The sequence below is a fragment of the Macaca thibetana genome, chromosome 20 (genome assembly GCF_024542745.1).
Source record: "Macaca thibetana thibetana isolate TM-01 chromosome 20, ASM2454274v1, whole genome shotgun sequence".
Classification (NCBI taxonomy): Eukaryota; Metazoa; Chordata; class Mammalia; order Primates; family Cercopithecidae; genus Macaca; species Macaca thibetana.
Window position 1 is genome coordinate 33,381,340 of NC_065597.1, and position 18,791 is coordinate 33,400,130.

Genomic DNA, 18,791 nt, shown 5'->3' on the forward strand with positions numbered 1-18,791 from the left:
CCTGGGGGGAGGGAATCTGGAAACTGGAGCACAGCGGGAGGAGAAGGGGCCCCCAGCACCGTGATGGAGTGCACTGGGGAGGCAGCCTGAGGACGCCAGCTCCGCGACTCTCATCTACTGTCCGCCTGCCAGAAGCTGCACTTGGCATCTTGCACACACTCACACCTAATCTCCAAAGGCCCCAGCCAGCTGGGCACCACGACGATCCCATTTTACAGATGAGGCAAGTGAAGTGTGGAACAGCTATTAGACTGTCCTAAAGCCAGGCAGTTAGAATGCCATGGGACAACTCCCGGTTCAGGGCTCGGTTCTGAATCCAGCGCTGCCTCTTCTGAGAAATAGGAACGTGAGGAAGTCACTGACTTCACTGGCAAGACAGGCAAGATAATAAAATAGGAGAATGTGAAAAGTACACAGAACTAAATCGGTATGAGTTTTTTTTTTTTTTTTTTTTTTGAGATGCAGTCTTGCTCTGTTGTCCAGGCTGGAGTGCAGTGGTGCAATCTCGGCTCACTGCAACCTCCCTCTCCTGGGTTCAAGTGATTCTCCTGCCCCAGCCTCCCAAGTAGCTGGGACTATAGGCATGCGCCACCACGCCCAGCTGATTTTGTATTTTTAGTAGAGAAGGGGTTTCATCATGTTGGCCAGGCTGGTCTTGAATTCCTGACCTCAGGTGATTTGCCTGCCTCAGCCTCCCAAAGTGCTGGGATTACAGGTGTGAGCCACTGCGCCTAGCCTTCAATATGAGTTTTTAAAATTCAGTAAAACAATTTCTGAAGGCTGATGTTGGGGCAGGGAGTTAGAGGCCTCTACAGAATTATCCTAGAGACATAGATGCTGAGCGGGCCGTGTGAGCCTAGCCTCAGTCAGCAACCCTCGAGCATTTGCTGTGTGCCACCACAATAAAGTGGCCACCTCCCAGACTGTGACCTGCTTGTCATCCAATGGGGGTGATGGGTCAAATCTCATAGATGCAGGAGAGCAGGGAGAAAGGAGGGTGGGGACAGATCCAAATGCTCTAGGGGCCAACCAGCCAGAACAGGTGGGGCCCAAGAGGTGCCCACCAGGGTCTAGGTCCCAACCACATGTGTCGCCTACACTATCTGAGCAAGCCTCACACCATCTCTTAGAGACAGGGGCCAACAGTTCCATCTTTAAGATGAGAGGGCTGAAGTCAGAGAGGTTAAGGAAAATGTCTGAAATCACACAGCTGGCTACTGATGGGGTTGGATTTAGAATCCAGACCTGTGAGAAAAGGAAGAGGACAGAGAGGAAAGGCTGTGAAGACCACAAAACAGCAACAGAGAGGATGGGCTGTCTCCCAGGGCCGGGTTGCAGGTGCAATGGAAGCCAGTGACTGATGATAGTGACTGAGAGGGGCCTCATCCACCCTGGCCAGGGACTTAGAAAGTCCACCAGAATCCGGTGAGCCCATCTGGTGAGGGAAGAAGGGTCCTGACTCCTCTACCAGGAGATGAGGGAACAGTGCATGGGGTCTCCAAAGCCTAGACCCCTCCTTGAGCCCCCTACACATGTCTCCTGTGAGCATTTCTCATCCAGGCCCTTTGGGGGCAGGAAGAGGGGGAGGAGAGAGGAACCAGGAGATCCGTTCACCATGCAGGGCTCTAAAAACCCATGGTGGGGGCCGGGTGCGGTGGCTCACGCCTGTAATCCCAGCACTTTGGGAGCAGGAATCACATGAGATCAGAAGTTTGAGACCAGCCTGGCCAACACGGTGAAACTCATCTCTACCAAGAACACAAAAATTAGCCATGCATGGTCGCGTGCCTGTAATCCCAGCTACTCGGGAAGCTGAGGCAGGAGAATCCCTTGATCCTGGGAGACGGAGGTTGCAGGGAGCCGAGACTATGCCACTGCACTCCAACCTGGGTGACAGAGTGGGACACCACCTCAAAACAAAACAAACAAACAAACAACCCATGGAACTGTAAGCCTTCCTAGGGGGTTAACAAGTTCAGCGGCCTGTGCTGTTCCCTTCCAAGCTGGGTGAGCTGGGCCTGCCTTAAGTGGGCTCCACAAAGAAAAAGTTGGCAAGGGATTGGAGGGGGTGCCAGCCCCGTGGCTAACTGGGCACAGCGCTGGCACTTCTGAGCACCCAGCCCGTTTCCCGTGTCCCAGGAACAGCCTGCACCTTCCCTTCTCTACAAGTCTGTCACGAGCTATTGCTGCTTTATTTATTTATTTTTTTGTAAAGATGGGGTCTCCCTATGCTACCCAGGCTGGTCTTGAACTCCTGGCCTTAAGCGATCCTCTGACCTCGGTCTCCCAAAGTGCTGGGATTACAGGCATGAGCCACTGCGCCTGGCCTGCTACTGCTGATTTAATAAAACCTCACCCCCACCCCCACCTTTTAGCCCCCTCCCCCCCAACACACACGCACATTCCAGGCCATTCAGCCTCCATACCTCTCCCGGATCAAGCCTCTCTCACAGCCCAGAGCATGGGCCAGTCCCTTGATCCTGAACCCATAATGCCACCTCCGTCTTCATTAACAGAAATTGTTTTTCGAGATCTTCAAAAGCTGCCCCCGACTCAGATTCCACCCTGTTTCCTGAGTGCACCCACAGCCTTGTAACAGGGCTCCTGGGCTCTGCTCCCTCATCGGCCATTAATGTCCTCGAAGGCAGTGATCAGCCCCCTCCCCCAAGTGTCGGAGGACACTTACTGGAATCTGTGCTCATCTGACATACATGGATGGAGCACCTACAAGTCCCAGGCCTGGAGGAAGCCGGGCTGCTTTCCTTTCCTCCTGTCTGGGTCTCTCCACACCGGGGAGAACACAGAAGTCACTCCTCGAATCCTCCCCTGTCCCTTTCCCACCTCCTTTTCCTGACCGTTCTCTCTTGCTCTCCAGCCACTGCCCCCTGGATGTGAGTTTCCAGCAGGGCAACTGATCACGTCTCCAGAGGGACTCCAAGGCTGAGGGTCCCCAGTTAGTAGGGTCCAATCTGGCTTCCCACTTCCCAGGCCACTTGGCCTCCGCTCCCAGCAAGAAACTTCTCCCCCCCAGAGAAAGACGGCCCAGATTGTCACAGGGGGCAGAAATAAGAGGTTCATGGCGCGGGTCCTGCCAGGAGCCCACAGGTCCTTTCTTAGAGGACAAGCGACACTGATTGGAGGGCAAGAGCCCTGAGCTAGCTTTCAGGGTCCTGACCCGAGCTCCGCTGGTCAGAGACCCCAAGGGGCCACCCCCTGACCGGTGCTCCTGCAGCCCGGACGCCGGCGCAAGGGACTCGCCACAGCCTCAAGTCCTCTCCCCGGGCCGGGCTCCGCACAGAAACAGGTAGCACAAAACTAGGAATCAGTGAGGATCCGCACCCCTTCCTGCTCGGACCCGAGCCGCCCCAGTCCCCGGCGGCCGCGCCCGGAGCCCGCTCCAACTCGGAAAGTGGCGGGCGGCTGCGGGGCAGGCGGGCGGTACCTGTGAGCAGCTCCAGCCGGTGTCCCAGCACCTTCATCTCGGCGCCTGGCGCGGCCCGGCTCTGGGTGGCGGCGTCGGGGCAGCGCGCTCCGCCGAGCCGGGGAGAGGAGCGCGGGAGACCCGGAGCGGAGCGGCAGGAAAGCGCGGAGCAAAGCGGGAGGAGCAGCTCACAGCAAGGAGCGCTCTCCCGCCCCCAACGCCGCGCTCCCCCCTCCAAAACGGTTTAAAAAAATCCACCAATTGCATGGCCGCGCACCCCCAAAAGGCACCCGCCGCCACCTGGTCCGGGTGAACTCCAGGAGGCGGAGGGAGGGCGCGGGGTGGGTGCGGTGACACCGCGGGAGGGGTCCCCCGAGCCCGGCGCCCGAACAAAGAGACCCGCCGCCTCCGGGCGTCGCGGTTGGGGGCGCGCGGACGGCGGCTGGGTGTCCCCAGCGCAGCTGGGAAGGCGAAGAGGGAGAGCGGGGGCCGCGGGCAGGAGGGGGCGCCGTCCCTGCGGAGGCGAAATGTGGCGGGAGCCAGTGGGTGCGGGGCTCGCGGGGCTGGGGTTGTGCGCGGGGCTGGGGTCGTGCGCGGCACTGTGCTGGGTTGGGCGGGGACGCGCGCAGCAGCCGCGGCGGCGAGAGGAACGGAACCTGGGCGCAGGGGCTAGGGCGCCGCCGACTCACCGTGGAGATGCGGGCGAGACAGACGCGCAGGCGGGTAGCGGGGCCTCGGCGCCGCCGACGCGCGGGTGCAGGTGCGGGCAGCCGGGAGCCCCTCCGCGTGCCCGCGGCTGCCGGGGCGGAGGCCGGGCTGGGGGCGGTGCGCCGTGGGGGGCGTGCCGGCGTGGGTTTGGCGGGTGTGGGCGCTCGGCCAGCGGGGCGGCGCCCGACCTGGGGCTGGCCCCGGACGGACCACGGTACCTCGCGCGCGGTTTCCGCCTCCTGCGCGGCTAGTGCGCCCGGTGGGCCGGTGGGCCGGTGGGCCGGTGGGCGGGCGGGGACCGCGACGCGGAGCCTGGGGGCACACCCTGATCGATCCGCGCCCCTGCCCACTTCTCACCCGCTCCGCCGCGCGGACTGTGCTGGGTGCGCTGCAAGGCCCTGCCCGCCCCTCCAGGCCCCCTGTGGCCGCGCGGCGTCGGGTTCCCGGGGGAGGGGACGGCGCTGCCTTAGTCTTTGTTTAGACTCCCGAGGGGAACCTCAGCCCTGCAGAGACATCCCTACCCCACCGCCCCTGCGCCTGCTGCTCCGCGCCACCCGCCGTCGCCGCCTGGGAACCGAGGGAGAAAAGCCGTGGGGGTCGGGAAGAACAAGGGGCTCAGGGGCCCTTGGGGCGTCGTCCCCCTCCCCCCGTTTTCGGAGCCCGAGGGTGCCCTTGGGGAACTTGTGCAGGAGTGGGGAGGGACATCCCCTAGCAAAGGTGTCCCGGGCCCTCAGGGTCCCACCCTGAAGATGGGGAGGTCCCTGCTCCCCTCAATTCACATCCATTACCTAAGCGGGAAAGGGAACATGGGGACCCGTGTCTTCCTCAGGCTCATCCTGCTCGGGACCCCGGGGCACTCCTCCCTCCTGCCACACCCCTCACCACCCTGCCTTTGGTCCCAGATGAAGTCCCACTCTGGGGAGTATGGAAATCTGATGGCCTGAAAAATTTTATTTGGGCAAGACAGCTCAAGACAGGACTCCTGGAGACCCGGGTTCTGTTCAGGCTCGGCCTGTGACTTTGGGCGGGGCTCTGCTCCTCCCTGGGTTCCAGCCTTTTCCATGCAGGTCATCTTGGAGGTCCTGAATGGCAGTGGGGTTGAGGGTGCAGAGGGGCCTTCAGGCTTCCGGGCCCTTCCGCAGACCTCTCTCTGGGCTGGTTTGCGGAGAGGCCCTGGCTTTTCTTTCCTCCATCTCCAGGGGGCTGTGGCCGTGAATTAACCCATCCACCAGCTGAGAAAGCTGGTAAGATTTTGGTGGCCCCAGGTGGGGCACATGTTCCCGCTTGGGTTACAGCTTTGTCCTTGGGTTACCCCTACAGCTTGGGGTGCAGTGTATAAATCACAGGAGGCAGCAATTTGGGTTCCTTGCTTTGCGGAAATCCCTGCCTCTCAGTTTCCTCCTTTGCAAAGGGGTGGAGGGAGGTCGGTGATGACAGAAGTGAACCTCTATTTCTGACACCTCCACCAGGCTTAGTTCTATATATAGCAGCCAGGAGCCAGTCCTTAGGAGCACAGGCTGGTCCTATTGCTTCCTGGCTGTGGGATGTCTGGCAAGCTGCTTACCCTCTCTGAGACTTCATGTCATACTCTGTGAAATTGGGATGATGCTGACCTCAGGATTCCTGTAAAGATTAAATAACAGAATATAAAGAAAATGCTTAATATAGTGCCAGACACATAACTTAAGTTTAAGTGTTCAATAAATGGTCATTATTATTACTCGTGATGAAATTGTTATTATCGCATGAGAGATTCTTTCAGGCTTACCTAAGTCCTACCCTTTTCAGTCATTAAAGACTTTGTCATTGGACAAAATTGTTGATGTTCTAATGACGTAATTCGCGGGGCCTAGGCTGTTCTGCAGGCTTCCTAACAGGAGCTTTGACACTATGACACACCTGTCTGTATGAGACACGGTGTCTGCAGTGACCTTGAACTCATGCAGACTATCCATGTAGCTCAGATAGTTCATGAACTCCTGTGAGCATTCCAGTGAGTCAGATTGTGGATTTGAACTCCTAAAAGTGGAGACAATAGGGCCGGGCGTGGTGGCTCATGCCTGTAATCCCAGCACTTTGGGAGGCCAAGGCAGGTGGATCACCTGAGGTCAGGAGTTCAAGACCAGCCTGGCCAACATGGTGAAACCCCATCTCTACTAAAAATACAAAAATTAGCTGGGCGTGGTGGCACATACCTGTAATCCCAGCTGCTCGGGAGGCTGAGGCAGGAGAATCACTTGAACCCAGGAGGCAGAGGTTGCAGTGAGCCAAGATTGCGCCACTGCACTCCGGCCTGGGTGACAGAGTTTAAAAAAAAAAAAAAAAAAAAAAAGTGGAGACAATAGATGATGAAGAAATGTAATTGTGAGGGTTCCCAGGGCTGTTGTGTCAAGCAAAGGTGCTTAGGGAATAGGCAGGTGGAGGAGGCCCTGACCCTTCTGGAAACATCAGTCATGCCAGGCAGAGGAGTCACTGCCGAGTCAGCAGAAGGGCAAGCTCTGGGTCCCCTGTGCCGCTAGGCTCTCTTCATCTTCAGCACCCTGGGGAGGAGGCGTGATGTTTGGGAGCAGGTTGGATTAACAGTGGAAAGTAGAACAGTGCAGAAGGCTGAGCTGTTGCCTGGAACAGGAGGCCTCTAACAAAGTGTCCCCCCAGCCTTGCTCCTAATTACTTGAAACATGCTTCCTTTTACACTGCCTTGTAAAATGGGCAGAAGATCACTGGCCTGCACCCAGGTTGGAGTTGAGATAACCTTTCTGAAGATCTCAAATGAGCCTTCAGTTTCTCATCTGTAAACTCGGGCTGATATATCAGTCAGGGTGTTTAATTGCAAGAAATAGAGACCTACTCTGGCTAATTGAAGCAGAAAAAGACTTTGTTAAAAGGAGGATAGGCTGGGCATGGTGGCTTATTCCTGTAATCCCAGCACTCTGGGGGGCTGAGGCGGGCAGCTCTCTTGAGGTCAGGAGTTCGAGACCAGTCTGGCCAACATGGTGAAGCTCCATCTTCACTGCAAATACAAAAATTAGCCAGGTGTGGTGACAAGCGCCACCACACACGTAATTCCAGCTGCTCGGGAGGCTGAGGCAGGAGAATTGACTGAACCAAGGAGGCAGAGGTTGCAGTGAGCTGAGATCCTGCCACTGCACTCCAGCCTGGGCAAAAGAGTAAGACTCCATCTCAAAAAAGAAAAAGAAACAAAAAGGAGGGTGGGCAGCTCTTGGAATGTCGGGTGCCAGGCCTGACACTGCAGTGTTGCCCTGATGTTAAAACCACCACTGCCATCCCCCGGCACAGAAACTGCAGCCAGTGCCACCCCTGCACATGGCCACTGGGCACTGACATCAGGATCTCCGCTGCTGCTTCCCCAGTCCTCACCACAGTGGATTCTGCATGGTCTTGGCTTCCTCGAGCCTCTAGTTTCTTTTTTTTTTTTTATTTTTTATTTTTTTGAGACGGAGTCTCGCTCTGTCGCCCAGGCTGGAGTGCAGTGGCGCGATCTCGGCTCACTGCAAGCTCCGCCTCCCGGGTTTACGCCATTCTCCGGCCTCAGCCTCCCGAGTAGCTGGGACTACAGGCGCCCGCCACCTCGCCCGGCTAATTTTTTGTATTTTTAGTAGAGACGGGGTTTCACCGTGGTCTCGATCTCCTGACCTCGTGATCCGCCCGCCTCGGCCTCCCAAAGTGCTGGGATTACAGGCGTGAGCCACCGCGCCCGGCTAGTTTCTAATTAACCAAGAACAGAGCATGCCCAGGTGCAGCGACTCACACCTGTAATCCCAGACCTTTGGGAGACTGAGGCAAGAGGATTGCTCGAGCCCAGGAGTTCAAGACCAACCTGGGCAACATGGCGAAACCCCGTCTCTACAAAAAATACAAAAAGTAGCCAATCATGGTGGTACATGGCTGTGGTCCCACCTCCTTGGGAGGTTGAGGCAGGAGACTTGCATGAACCTGGGAGACGGAGTTTGCAGTGAGACAAGATTGCACCACTACACTTCAACCTGTGCAACAGAGCGAGACTCCGTCTCAATTAATCAATCAATCAATCAATAAAAAGAATGGAATGTCTGATTGGAGGAGCCCAGGTCATATACTTTGGCAAAGCAGTAAGCAAAGCTGGGGAAAGATGTTTTCAGTTTCTCTAGTGGGAGGTGGGCTCTGCCTTGTAGAAAGGGTGTGTCAGCTGCTGGGGGACAAGAGTGACCAGTGACCACTTTAGATAACAATGGTCTTGTGAAACTGTTGTGAGATGATGCACATGGACATTTGACTTGGAGCCTGGCATGGAGGGAACACAGGGATCTCAACGATCCCTGTCGTTGAGATTCATACCACACTGTAAATGTAAACCAGTGATACTCCTCCATTCTTTAAATTTTTGATTTTTCAGCAGATGAAAGACAAAAGGACCTTGAAAACAGTATGGCTTGCTGCCCTTCCACAGATAGAGGCAGCTCCGGTCCTGCTGCCAGGAGGACAGGTGACTGGGTTTTTCCATTGTGGTGATGAATTGGGCTGAGTCATCATCCCCTCGTGACCATGACTGGGAGCAAGTAAAAAGAACCAGCTGATGGAGTCAGAGGTGCAGATGATGAACCTGGGGCTATTGAATCTTCATCCGTCAGCAGGGGTGGGGGAAGCAGAAACTGTCTCCCCCTCCCCACTAACACTCCCTACTCCAGAATCTTGAGCCACATGGCCTCAGGGAGAGAAGAGAGGCTCCTTTCTTTCCTTTCTACTATTGATTGAGTGTCTCTTTGGTGTTGTGGGGTTCAATGGAGAACAGAGCTGATCAGGACATTGACCTTGCCTTCAAATGGAAACCAGCTCAGAGTCCCGTAACCTCAGTACCAGGCAGACTCGGCTAAGATGAGTAATTGATGTTACCATGGAGTGCAGTGGAGGCCTGGAGGACTCAGCAAGGGTTTCCTGGAGGAAGAGGCACCTGAGCCCCCTAGAGGTGGAATATCAGCAGATGGAGATGGGAGGCGGGTGAAAGGGAGAGAACATCCATTCATCCATCTGTTCATTCATCCATCCATCCATCCATCCATCCATCCATCCATCCATCCATCCTTCCTACAATGGGTCAGCCAGGCTCTGTGCTGAGTTCAGGGAGGCACAGAGCTAAGCACAGTGCAGTCCTGCCCCTCAACAGGAGCCCCTGAATTGAGGTGGAGAAGCCTAGGTATGCATGAGCAGATGGTGCAGAAGCTGGAACAAGGAAGTGGTAGGGGAGAGTGCCCGGCCTCAGCCTGGCTCTGGAATTTCACCAGTTACCAGATTATCTGCTCCCTGTTCCTGGGCCACTGTGGACGACTCACTGGTTATATTGCAATCCCCTTTCTCCCATGATATGTAAGGGCCCTCCTCCCTGCAGGGCCAGCCCTTTGCTATGTGGTGACTCTGGACACCCCACTATCTCCTCTGTTCCTGAGGACAGTAGAACCCCCTCTAGTGCCCTTTGCAAATGCCCCTCCACCTGCCCTGGAAACTTTAGCAGACTCATGGAAACCCGGTTGGTGCTGAGTCAAGGCAAGAAGTGGAACTGATAATATTTTTTTACAAATTGTAATAAATATATTCAATGCATAAACCTTATGCAGGGGGAAAATAAAAATCACTAATAATTCCACTGCCTAACAATAGCCAGTGCTAACATTTTGGGGGTTTGACCTTCAACACTTTATATACGCGCGCACACACACACACACATACATACATACAGTGGCCCTCTGTGTCTATGGGTTCCACATCCATGGATTCAACCAACCACAAATCAAAAATATTTTAAAAACCAATAAAATAATATAACTATGAAATAATGCAAATAAAAACAATACAGCATAACGACTATTTACACAGCATTTACATTGTATTAGTTTTTTCTTTTCAGATGGAGTTTCACTCTTGTTGCCCAGGCTGGAGTGCAGTGGCGTGATCTCGGCTCACTACAACCTCCGCCTCATTTCAAAGGCTGAGGTTTTGTTTTGATCTTGTATTATGATGTGTGTGTGTGTGTGTGTGTGTGGTTTTATTGTTTGTTCTTTTTGCTTTTTTGGTGGTGGTGGTGGTTGTTTTTTTTTTTTTTTTTTTTTGAGATGGAGTCTCCTTCTGTCGCCTACACCGGAGTACAAGTGGCTTGATTTTGGCTCACTACAACCTCCGCCTCCCAGGTTCAAGTGATTCTCCTGCCTCAGCCTCCGGAGTAGCCAGGACTACAGTTGTACGCCACCACATCCAGCTAATTTTTGTATTTTTAGTTGATACAGGGTTTCACCATGTTGGCCAGGCTGGTCATGAAACTCCCGACCTCAAGCAATCCACCCACCTTGGCCTCCCAAAGTGCTGGGATTACAGGCATGAGCCACCGTGCCCAGCCTGATCTTTGTTATGGTTATGTAAGATGCTATCATTGGGAGAAACTGAGTGAAGCATACACTGGACCTCTGTGTACTATTTTTTTTTTGCAACTTCCTGTAAATCTACAATCATTTCAAAATAACAACAACAAAAATTGAGGTAGGCCTGGGAATGAACTATTTGACCTCAGTTTCAGAAGCTTCTTTTTTTTTTTTTTTTTTGAGACAGAGTCTCGCTCTGCTGCCCAGGCTGGAGTGCAGTGGCGTGATCTTGGCTCACTGCAAGCTCCGCCTCCCGGGTTCACGCCATTCTCCTGCCTCAGCCTCCCGAGTAGCTGGGACTACAGGCGCCCGCCACCTCGCCCGGCTAGTTTTTTTGTATTTTTTAGTAGAGACGGGGTTTCACTGTGTCAGCCAGGATGGTCTCGATCTCCTGACCTCGTGATCCGCCCGTCTCGGCCTCCCAAAGTGCTGGGATTACAGGCTTGAGCCACCGCGCCCGGCCCAGAAGCTTCTGTTTTAAACTCTACACTTTGTCACCAGAGCTAAGGTTTCCTCGTCTCAGTTTCCCTTGAAGGGTGGGACTTGGTCTAGGGAAAAGCACCCCTCATGGAGAGTGGCGGGTGACCATCCAGGCTCTCTGCCATCATAGTGCTCCTGCAGCCCAAGTGTGTGCTTGAGGGGCTGACCTACCCTGCTCTCTGCAGGAGGGGAGAACCTGGAGGGGAAAAGGGGAGGCACGGTTTCCCTTGTGGGCTCCAGGGAGTTTCTAGGACAGGTAGGAATCTGGCAGAAAGCAGATGAAAAGATGAGATTTGCTCTTTGGAGCTGAGCAAAGCCTTCTCTTTCCTTAGGAAAACCCATGTGTCCAGAGAAACCTCTGTCCTGAAGGTCAGCTGGATAGGGGTCCCCTTTTGGCAGGCTCAGCCTTCTTGGGGTGTCATTGGCCCAGCCTCATCTTGGGCCTGAGCTAAAGCCATCCACAGAGCTGGGCATGGGCCTCTCCCCAGACCTGGGGCAGACTCAGTTCTATGACTCACCACCCAGGGGCACTCTCCGTTCTCAAGGGCTGCAGTTTCCCCGGTGTCCTGAGCACCATGACGACAGGGTTGGGTTGAATCAGAGGTTTCAAGCAAGTTTCCACATAACAGAAACTGGGGAGCCAACTTAGAATGCTGGCTTGAGAGTCTCCAAGATCATCCTCAGGCTTCATGATTTGCTAGGACTCACAGAACTCAGAAAACCCATTGTATTCGTGTTTATCATTTATTGTGGTGGAAGGATACACATCAAAATCAGTAAAAAGAAAAGGTACAAAAGCAAAGTCCCAGGGATATCAGGTGCATGCTTACAAGTGTCCCTTCCTAGTGGATTCACATGGGAACACACTAATTCTTCCAGCAACAATGTATGACAACACATGCAAGGTGTTAACAACCAGGGAAGCTCACCTGAGCCTTAGTATCCAGGGTTTTTATTGAGGTCAGTCATGTAAGTATGCATCACCCATATGACCAACCTTAGCCACCAGTCTCCAGGCCCCCAGAGATCAAACTGATACAGTGGCCTCAGACAAATAAAAACAGGCATTCATCACAAGTTACATTGTTAGTATAAACTCTGGTCAAACTGATACAGTGTGGCCCAAGGCCTCAGACATACAAAAACATTGTTATCAAACAGGATGCTACAAGGGCTAAGGTTTATCTCCTAGAAGGAGTCAAGGACCAGCTCCTTTTTGGAATGTGCAGGGTTTGAGCAATACCAGCCTTCTGAGCTAACTCTTTACTGGTCAGATGTCAATCATTTATTTTACCTAATACACACACAAATCATCTGTTAGCACCATGATTTCATAAAAGAAAGATTTAATGCCAAGAAGGTAGGTTGGACGTCACGACAGTGTGGGTGGAGGTCTGTGCTCTCCAAGAGAAAACAGTTAACTTGATGTTGCTGACTATGAAAATGAAGGGACCAGAAGCCACAAGTGTACACCGTGAACCCGACATGGGCTTTTTTTCTTGTTTGTCTGCACACCTTTGTCTCCAGTCAAGGAAGGGATGAGCTGAGAGGCTCAGCCCTGCCTCCGCTCCTGTGCTGGCTCTGAGTCAGATGTCCCTACTCTTGGGCAGGACCAGGCCCTGCTGGGAATGGGGGGCATGGTGTGGCACCCTCCTCCCTTAAGCATCTAAGCCATTTGTCCTTTCTTTTTTTGGAACTTGTTACTGTTACAACTTATTCTGTCAAAGAAGGGAGTCTCTTCTTTTTTAGCAGGTACTCTGGCCTCTGCCCTGCCCCGTGCCCCAGGCTCTGGTCCCTACTAGGCTGACTCTATGACTCTAGAATAGAACAGCTATTCTTTTTTTTTTTTCTTTTTGAGACAGGGTCTGGTTCCGTTGCTCAGGCTGGAGTGCAGTTGTGTGATCATAGCTCACTGTAGTCTCAACCTCCTAGGTTCAATCGATCTTCCCACCTCAGCCTCCTGAGTTGCTGGGACTACAGATGCGTGTCACCATGCCTGGCTAGTTTTTGTATTTTTTGTGGAGATAGGGTTTCCCCATGTTGCTCAGGCTGGTCTCAAACTCTTGGACTCAAGCGATTCTCCTACCTCAGCCTCCCAAAGTGCTGGGATTATAGGCATGAACCTCTGCGCCTGGCCAGAACAGCTATCCTTCTAAGGTCCCAACTCATCCTGCTTTCCTCACCATATATCCTGCATGCATGGAGCTGAGCATTAAAGGCCTAGGTTGCTGGTCTATGCAGGCTTCAAGGCTTGGAGACAGACAGCCCTGGGTTCCACCATCCACTACCTGGATGACCTTGAGCAAATAACCTAACCTTGCAGATCTCCCTGTTTCTCAAGTGGGTCTAATGATAAAGCTTTGGGGAATTAGTGAGTGGGTAACAGCCCAGGGCCTGGTGCCCTGTTTGATTCCATTGATTAGAAGCTGTGCGGATGATGAATCATGCAGTTTCAGGTGCAAAGCGTGGGGGCAAACAGAATCCTTGTGATGAGTGCAGTAGGTGCTGTGACACATCCAGCTACCTTGGAACTGGGTGCTGAGAAGTCAGGGGGGTTCTGGGGCTTCAAGACTTCTGGGGAGGGGGTACAACTCATGCACATGACAAGAAGAGAGCTGGTGGGGCTTTGGGGTTGTGAGGACTGAGGGGCTTGTTCACCGTGGGGTCTTTGCATGTATATTCTCTCTGTCCGGAGACCTCTTCCTTCCATTTTCTACACCTCCCCTGGCTAATCCCATTTATCTCTGGATTGTCCATTTAGACCTCAACTAACCCCTTCATTCCCTGACTCCCCGCCTCTGAGCCCCCTTTGAGCCCCATGCTTAGTTGTAATAATAATCTGCCATTTATTGCACCAGGGATAATGCAGAAGGCATTACCTACATATGTTATCTCCTTTGACTCTCTCAATAGTTAGAGAGTTAGCTGTGGCTTTATTTTTCTGATTTTACAGAAGAAGAAACAGACACACAGAAGTGAAGCAAGTGGCTCAACCGCCCTCCCTCACTCTGTACAGTGGTTGTCTGTGTGCAATTTCATCTGTGCCCTGAACGATGAACTTCCTGAGAGCAAGGAAGCTTGTTCACCGTTTAGCCCCAGATACCTAGTACGGGCTCAGTAGATGGGAGGCCTCCACCAGTCCTTGCTGAATGAATGAATGAATGAATGAATGAATGAATGAATGAGTAGATGAATGTTTGTAAAGTGGCAATGCAAGCTTGGGATACCATGGACCGTGGAATAAACAAATGTTCGTACCTGTGATGGGCAGAATAATCCCCACCACCCCAAATATTAATCCCTGGAACCTATAAATGTTATGTTACTTGGCAGAGGGAAAGGAAGGTTGCAGATGGAATGAAAGTTGCCAATCAGCTGACTTTAAATAGGGACATGATCCCGGATTATCTAGGTGGGTCCAAAGTAATCACGGGGGTCATCAAAAGTGGAAGAGGGAGGCAGGAGGGAACAAAAGAAATGGCAGTGTGAAAAGGATGTGGCTTGACAATGTTGCTGGATTTGAAGATAGAGAAAGGGCCACAAAGGCAAGGAAAGCATATGCAGGCTCTAGAAACTGGAAAAGGGACAGAAGGGGATTCTTCCCTACAGCTGCCAAAAGAAGGACAGCCCTGCTGACATCTTGATTTCAGCCCACAGAGAGACCCATTTCAGACTGAGGACCTCCAGAACTGTAGGCAAATATATTTGTGTTGTTTTAAGCCACAAATGTGTGTGATTTTTTTTTTTTTTTTTTTTTTTTATGGAGTTTTGCTCTGTTGCCCAGGCTAGAGTGCAATGGGACAATCTTGGTTCACTGCAACCTCCTCCTCCTAGGATCAAGCGATTCTCCTGCCTTGGCCTCACAAGTAGCTGGGATTTCAGGCATGCACCACCATGCTCTGCTAATTTTTTTTTTTGTATTTAGTAGAGACGGGGATTCACCATGTTAGTCAGGCTGGTCTCAAACTCCTGACCTCAGGTGATCCACCCACCTCCACCTCCCAATGTGCTGGGACTACAGGCATGAGCCACCACACCCGGCCCACAAATGTGATTTTTGACAGTTACCATAAAAAAATGAATATAATGCCCTATCCCTGATGCCAAGAATCACATCTGACCCTTAGTGGTCACTTATGACATGATGGTTGAATTGCACTGGAGTATTGCTATAAGCACCCCCTTACTATCAGGAAAGATACATTAAACAAAGTGCTTTTAAAAAAGTTTATATATTGGGGTCTAACTGGGAGGTCTCAAGGTGGGTCAGAATTTGGTCCTGAGACAGAACCATTAGCTCAGCAGGTTGGGCTGGATGGATCACAGAGAGTGACACCAGGGGCCTTTGAGGGAAGGGAGTCATAGGCCGGTGAGTGAGCAGTGATGCTGGACGAGTAGATGTCAGCATCCTGGGACCACCTATGGCCTCAGGCCTGGGGTCCCTGCATAATCATTAGGGCCACCATGCGTTGAGTCTAGACCCTCTGCCAGACAGGATCCTAAGCTCCCTGTAACATCAGCCCAATAGCCCATTGTGTAGGCAACATGATGCTGCCTGCCTGTCAGAGGAAAGAACAGCCAGCCCTTGTGTACTCCTCCACTGTGCCGGACACTGTTCCAAGAGTGGCACAGCCTTAACCCATTCAGTCCTCATAACAGCCCCATGTGATGACTCCCATCATTGTCCCGTTTACAGATTAGGAAACTGAGGCCTAGAAAGGAAGTTACTTTCCCACTCGCATAGCCAGTAATTGGGTCTGAACTAAGGCAGTGTGGGCCCAGGGTCTCTGTTCTTTTTCTTTTTTGACACAGGATCTCCTACTGTCACCCAGGCTGGAGTGCAACGGTGCAATCATACTGCAGCCTTAACCTCTGGGCTTAAGCGATCCTCCCACCTCAGCCTCCAAGAGTGCTGAGATTACCAGCCTGAGCCACCAGGCTCAGCTGTGGGTCTCTTAACTACTATGCTTTACTGCCTGTCTAGATGGAATAATAATTACATCATAATTATGTATCTATTAATATAAAAGTATAATAGTATAACAATTTAATAATTATAGTACCAAAATATACCATTTTAGCACATTGGTTATTTTGAACTGAAGTCAACTGAGAAGAAGCAGATACAAGAAAAACTCTCTGGCCACCCCCTATTTGCCTAAAAGCAGGATATAAATGTGTAAAGGTAGCTCTTCTTCACTCTCTGCCAGGAAGAACAGAAGTTAATCAACATAGACAACTTTGGACCCTTAGCCCAGAGAGGGCAACAGAGGAATCTACAAAACAAACCTGACTCACCCACCCTATCTTCCCTTAGTTTCTCCGTGTATTTACCCTCCCACAACTTGCCTCCCTAGGAGCTCTAAATCCTTTCACTTTGTCTTGTCACTTCTCTAATAATTTATTGTTCTTTTGTCAAGATGCTGCATAAGCCCAAGTTCTAGCCACTCCTTTCAGTTACTCGTCCCTGAGTATTTCCATGTGTATGCATGATGCACATGTTAATAAACTTCTGCTTGTTTTTTTTCTTGTTAATCTGTCTTTTGTCAGCCTTGTTTACAGGACTCCAGCCAGAAAATGTAGGAGGATGGAAGGAAAAAGAATCTTTTTTCCCTCCCCTACAATACCACCTCCCATTTGGATCAAGCCTTTCTGTTTATGACACATTCTCTTGTTTTCTCTTGTCATCCTCCCAGTGGCTGGTTATGATCATGAGTGCCCTTGGCTCACATTTTGGGAAACAGAGTCCAGAAAGGGAGACACCCACCCATCTACTGTCCGAGATGAGGGTGGGATTCCTTCTGGGGTCTCCTGCCTCCAAGTCCAGAGTCGCCCACTCCCACTGGCTGCCCCTGTCTTCTCCTGGTGCATTATTTATGGGCCATTACCCACCTCCTGCAGGCGTCCAGATGCTGCCTGCCAGAGCTGTGACCTCAGTGTCCCCTGGAGAAGATCAATGGCTGCCCCCCAACCCCCTGCCAGCCCTACTCTCTGCTCTCCCCTCCAGCCGCTGCCTCTTTGGGTCTCTGCAGGCTCCTGGTGTGTGGCACAGCCTGTCCCCTGTCCCACCCACCAGAACCACCTTGTGAGCACAGCTTCCTCTTTGCCAAGCCAGCTGACGTATTCAGCAGGCTCCTGACTTGCTGAGCAAAGCAAGGGTAGTGGCGAATTCCAAGCTTGCCAGGCCCTCACCCTGACACGTGCAGGGGTGGCATAGGGGGTGTGGATGGTGTGTGTGTGCATGTGGGTGTGTGTCTTGAGAGGAGGGTGTGTGTGTGTGTGTGTGTGTGTTGTATGTGGGAGGGAGGTTTAAGCACTCATGGTTGAACCTATTTGCGTTGCCTCTTCTGGGTCTTGTAACTGAAAGTGTAACCAGCAAGGGTCATTTTCTTCTTCTCTGTCACCCAGGGGGGTGGGAAGAGGTGCTTAGATCTAGAGTTAAGGTTGGGAGCAGGGCCCCTGAGGACCGTGGGATCCCATAGCTTTGGAGCTGTGTGACGTTGTGCAAATTGCTGAATCTCTCTGAGCATTATTTTCCTTCTCTTTAACTACATCATTGAATCATGATGAAGATTAAATGAGAGTGCACAGAAAACAGTGAGCACAGAGCCTGAGGGAGAGCAAACACTGAAAATGAGCTTTTTTTTTTTTTTTTTTTTTTTGGGGACGGAGTCTTGCTTTGTCACCCAGGCTGGAGTGCAGTGGCGCGATCTCCACTCACTGCAAGCTCCGCTTCCCGGGTCACACCATTCTCCTGCCTCAGCCTCCCGTGTAGCTGGGACTACAGGCGCCCGCCACCACGCCCAGCTCATTTTTTTAAATGTATTTTTAGTAGAGACGGGGTTTCACCGTGTTAGCCAGGATGGTCTCGATCTCCTGACCTCGTGATCCGCCCGTCTCGGCCTCCCAAAGTGCTGGGATTACAGGCGTGAGCCACTGCCCGGCCGAAAATGAGCTTTTGACGGTGCATGCATTTGGATCACAAACTCCTGGAAGAAAGAGCACGAGGAGACGAGTAGCCCAGGGTTCCACAGGCAGGACTCATTGGGTTTTAGGCAGGAGTTGGGTCATCTTCACCTCAGTTTCCATGTCTATAAAATGGGCAATAGTTGAGTCGAGCAGTTGCTTAAAACCATGGCTAACATTATGGAATTCTAGAAAATAAAAGTGAAAACCCCAGGTCATCGCCAAAGTTTCCCCTTCTTTTTTTTTTTTTTTTTTGAGACGGAGTCTCGCTCTGTCGCCCAGGCTGGAGTGCAGTGGCGCGATCTCGGCTCACCGCAAGCTCCGCCTCCCGGGTTCACGCCATTCTCCTGCCTCAGCCTCCTGAGTAGCTGGGACTACAGGCGCCCGCCACCGCGCCCGGCTAATTTTTTTTTGTATTTTTTAGTAGAGACCCACTGTGGTCTCGATCTCCTGACCTTGTGATCCGCCCGCCTCGGCCTCCCAAAGTGCTGGGATTACAGGCTTGAGCCACCGCGCCCGGCCAGTTTCCCCTTCTTGAATTGAACACTTCCCTCCCTTTTCCTCAGATTTGAAGGCATTTGGCAAGTGTTAGCACATAAAGCTGAAGGACAGGCATCTTGGTTTCTCCTCCCTACTTTAAAGCCCCTGGTTGAAGGTCTCAGAATCATCTGGAGACCTTGTGACTCACAAAGCCCCTGAGTCCTGACCCTGGGGCCCTGGTTGGTTGGGGACGAGGGTACCAAAGCATCTGTGTCCTTAATAAGTTTCCCGAGTGAGTCCAAAGCAGGTGGCCACTGTGAGAAACTAGA

The 18,791-nt window shown here is 52.4% G+C and overlaps 2 protein-coding genes across 9 annotated transcripts in view; both read right to left on the reverse strand.

Annotated features, from left to right (window-relative positions):
* SETD6 (SET domain containing 6, protein lysine methyltransferase) overlaps nt 1-3,213 on the reverse strand; it is a 63,335-nt gene extending 60,122 nt beyond the window's left edge. Inside the window, exon 1 of the mRNA XM_050773004.1 lies at nt 3,210-3,213. The gene's annotated coding sequence lies outside the window, so the exon portion shown is untranslated. The remainder of the gene's footprint in view (nt 1-3,209) is intronic.
* Nucleotides 1-3,818, reverse strand: part of NDRG4 (NDRG family member 4) — a 50,812-nt gene extending 46,994 nt beyond the window's left edge. For 2 of the 8 annotated variants that reach the window (XM_050773017.1, XM_050773023.1), the window contains exon 1: nt 3,443-3,662. In XM_050773017.1, coding sequence (XP_050628974.1) covers nt 3,443-3,479 — 37 coding nt within the window. In that variant the 5' untranslated portion in view covers nt 3,480-3,662. Of the gene's footprint in view, nt 1-2,841; nt 3,131-3,442 lie in introns of those variants that run through there. The other 6 variants (XM_050773014.1, XM_050773013.1, XM_050773019.1 and 3 more) reach the window with 4 other exon arrangements.
* Between the last annotated feature and the right edge of the window lie 14,973 nt (nt 3,819-18,791).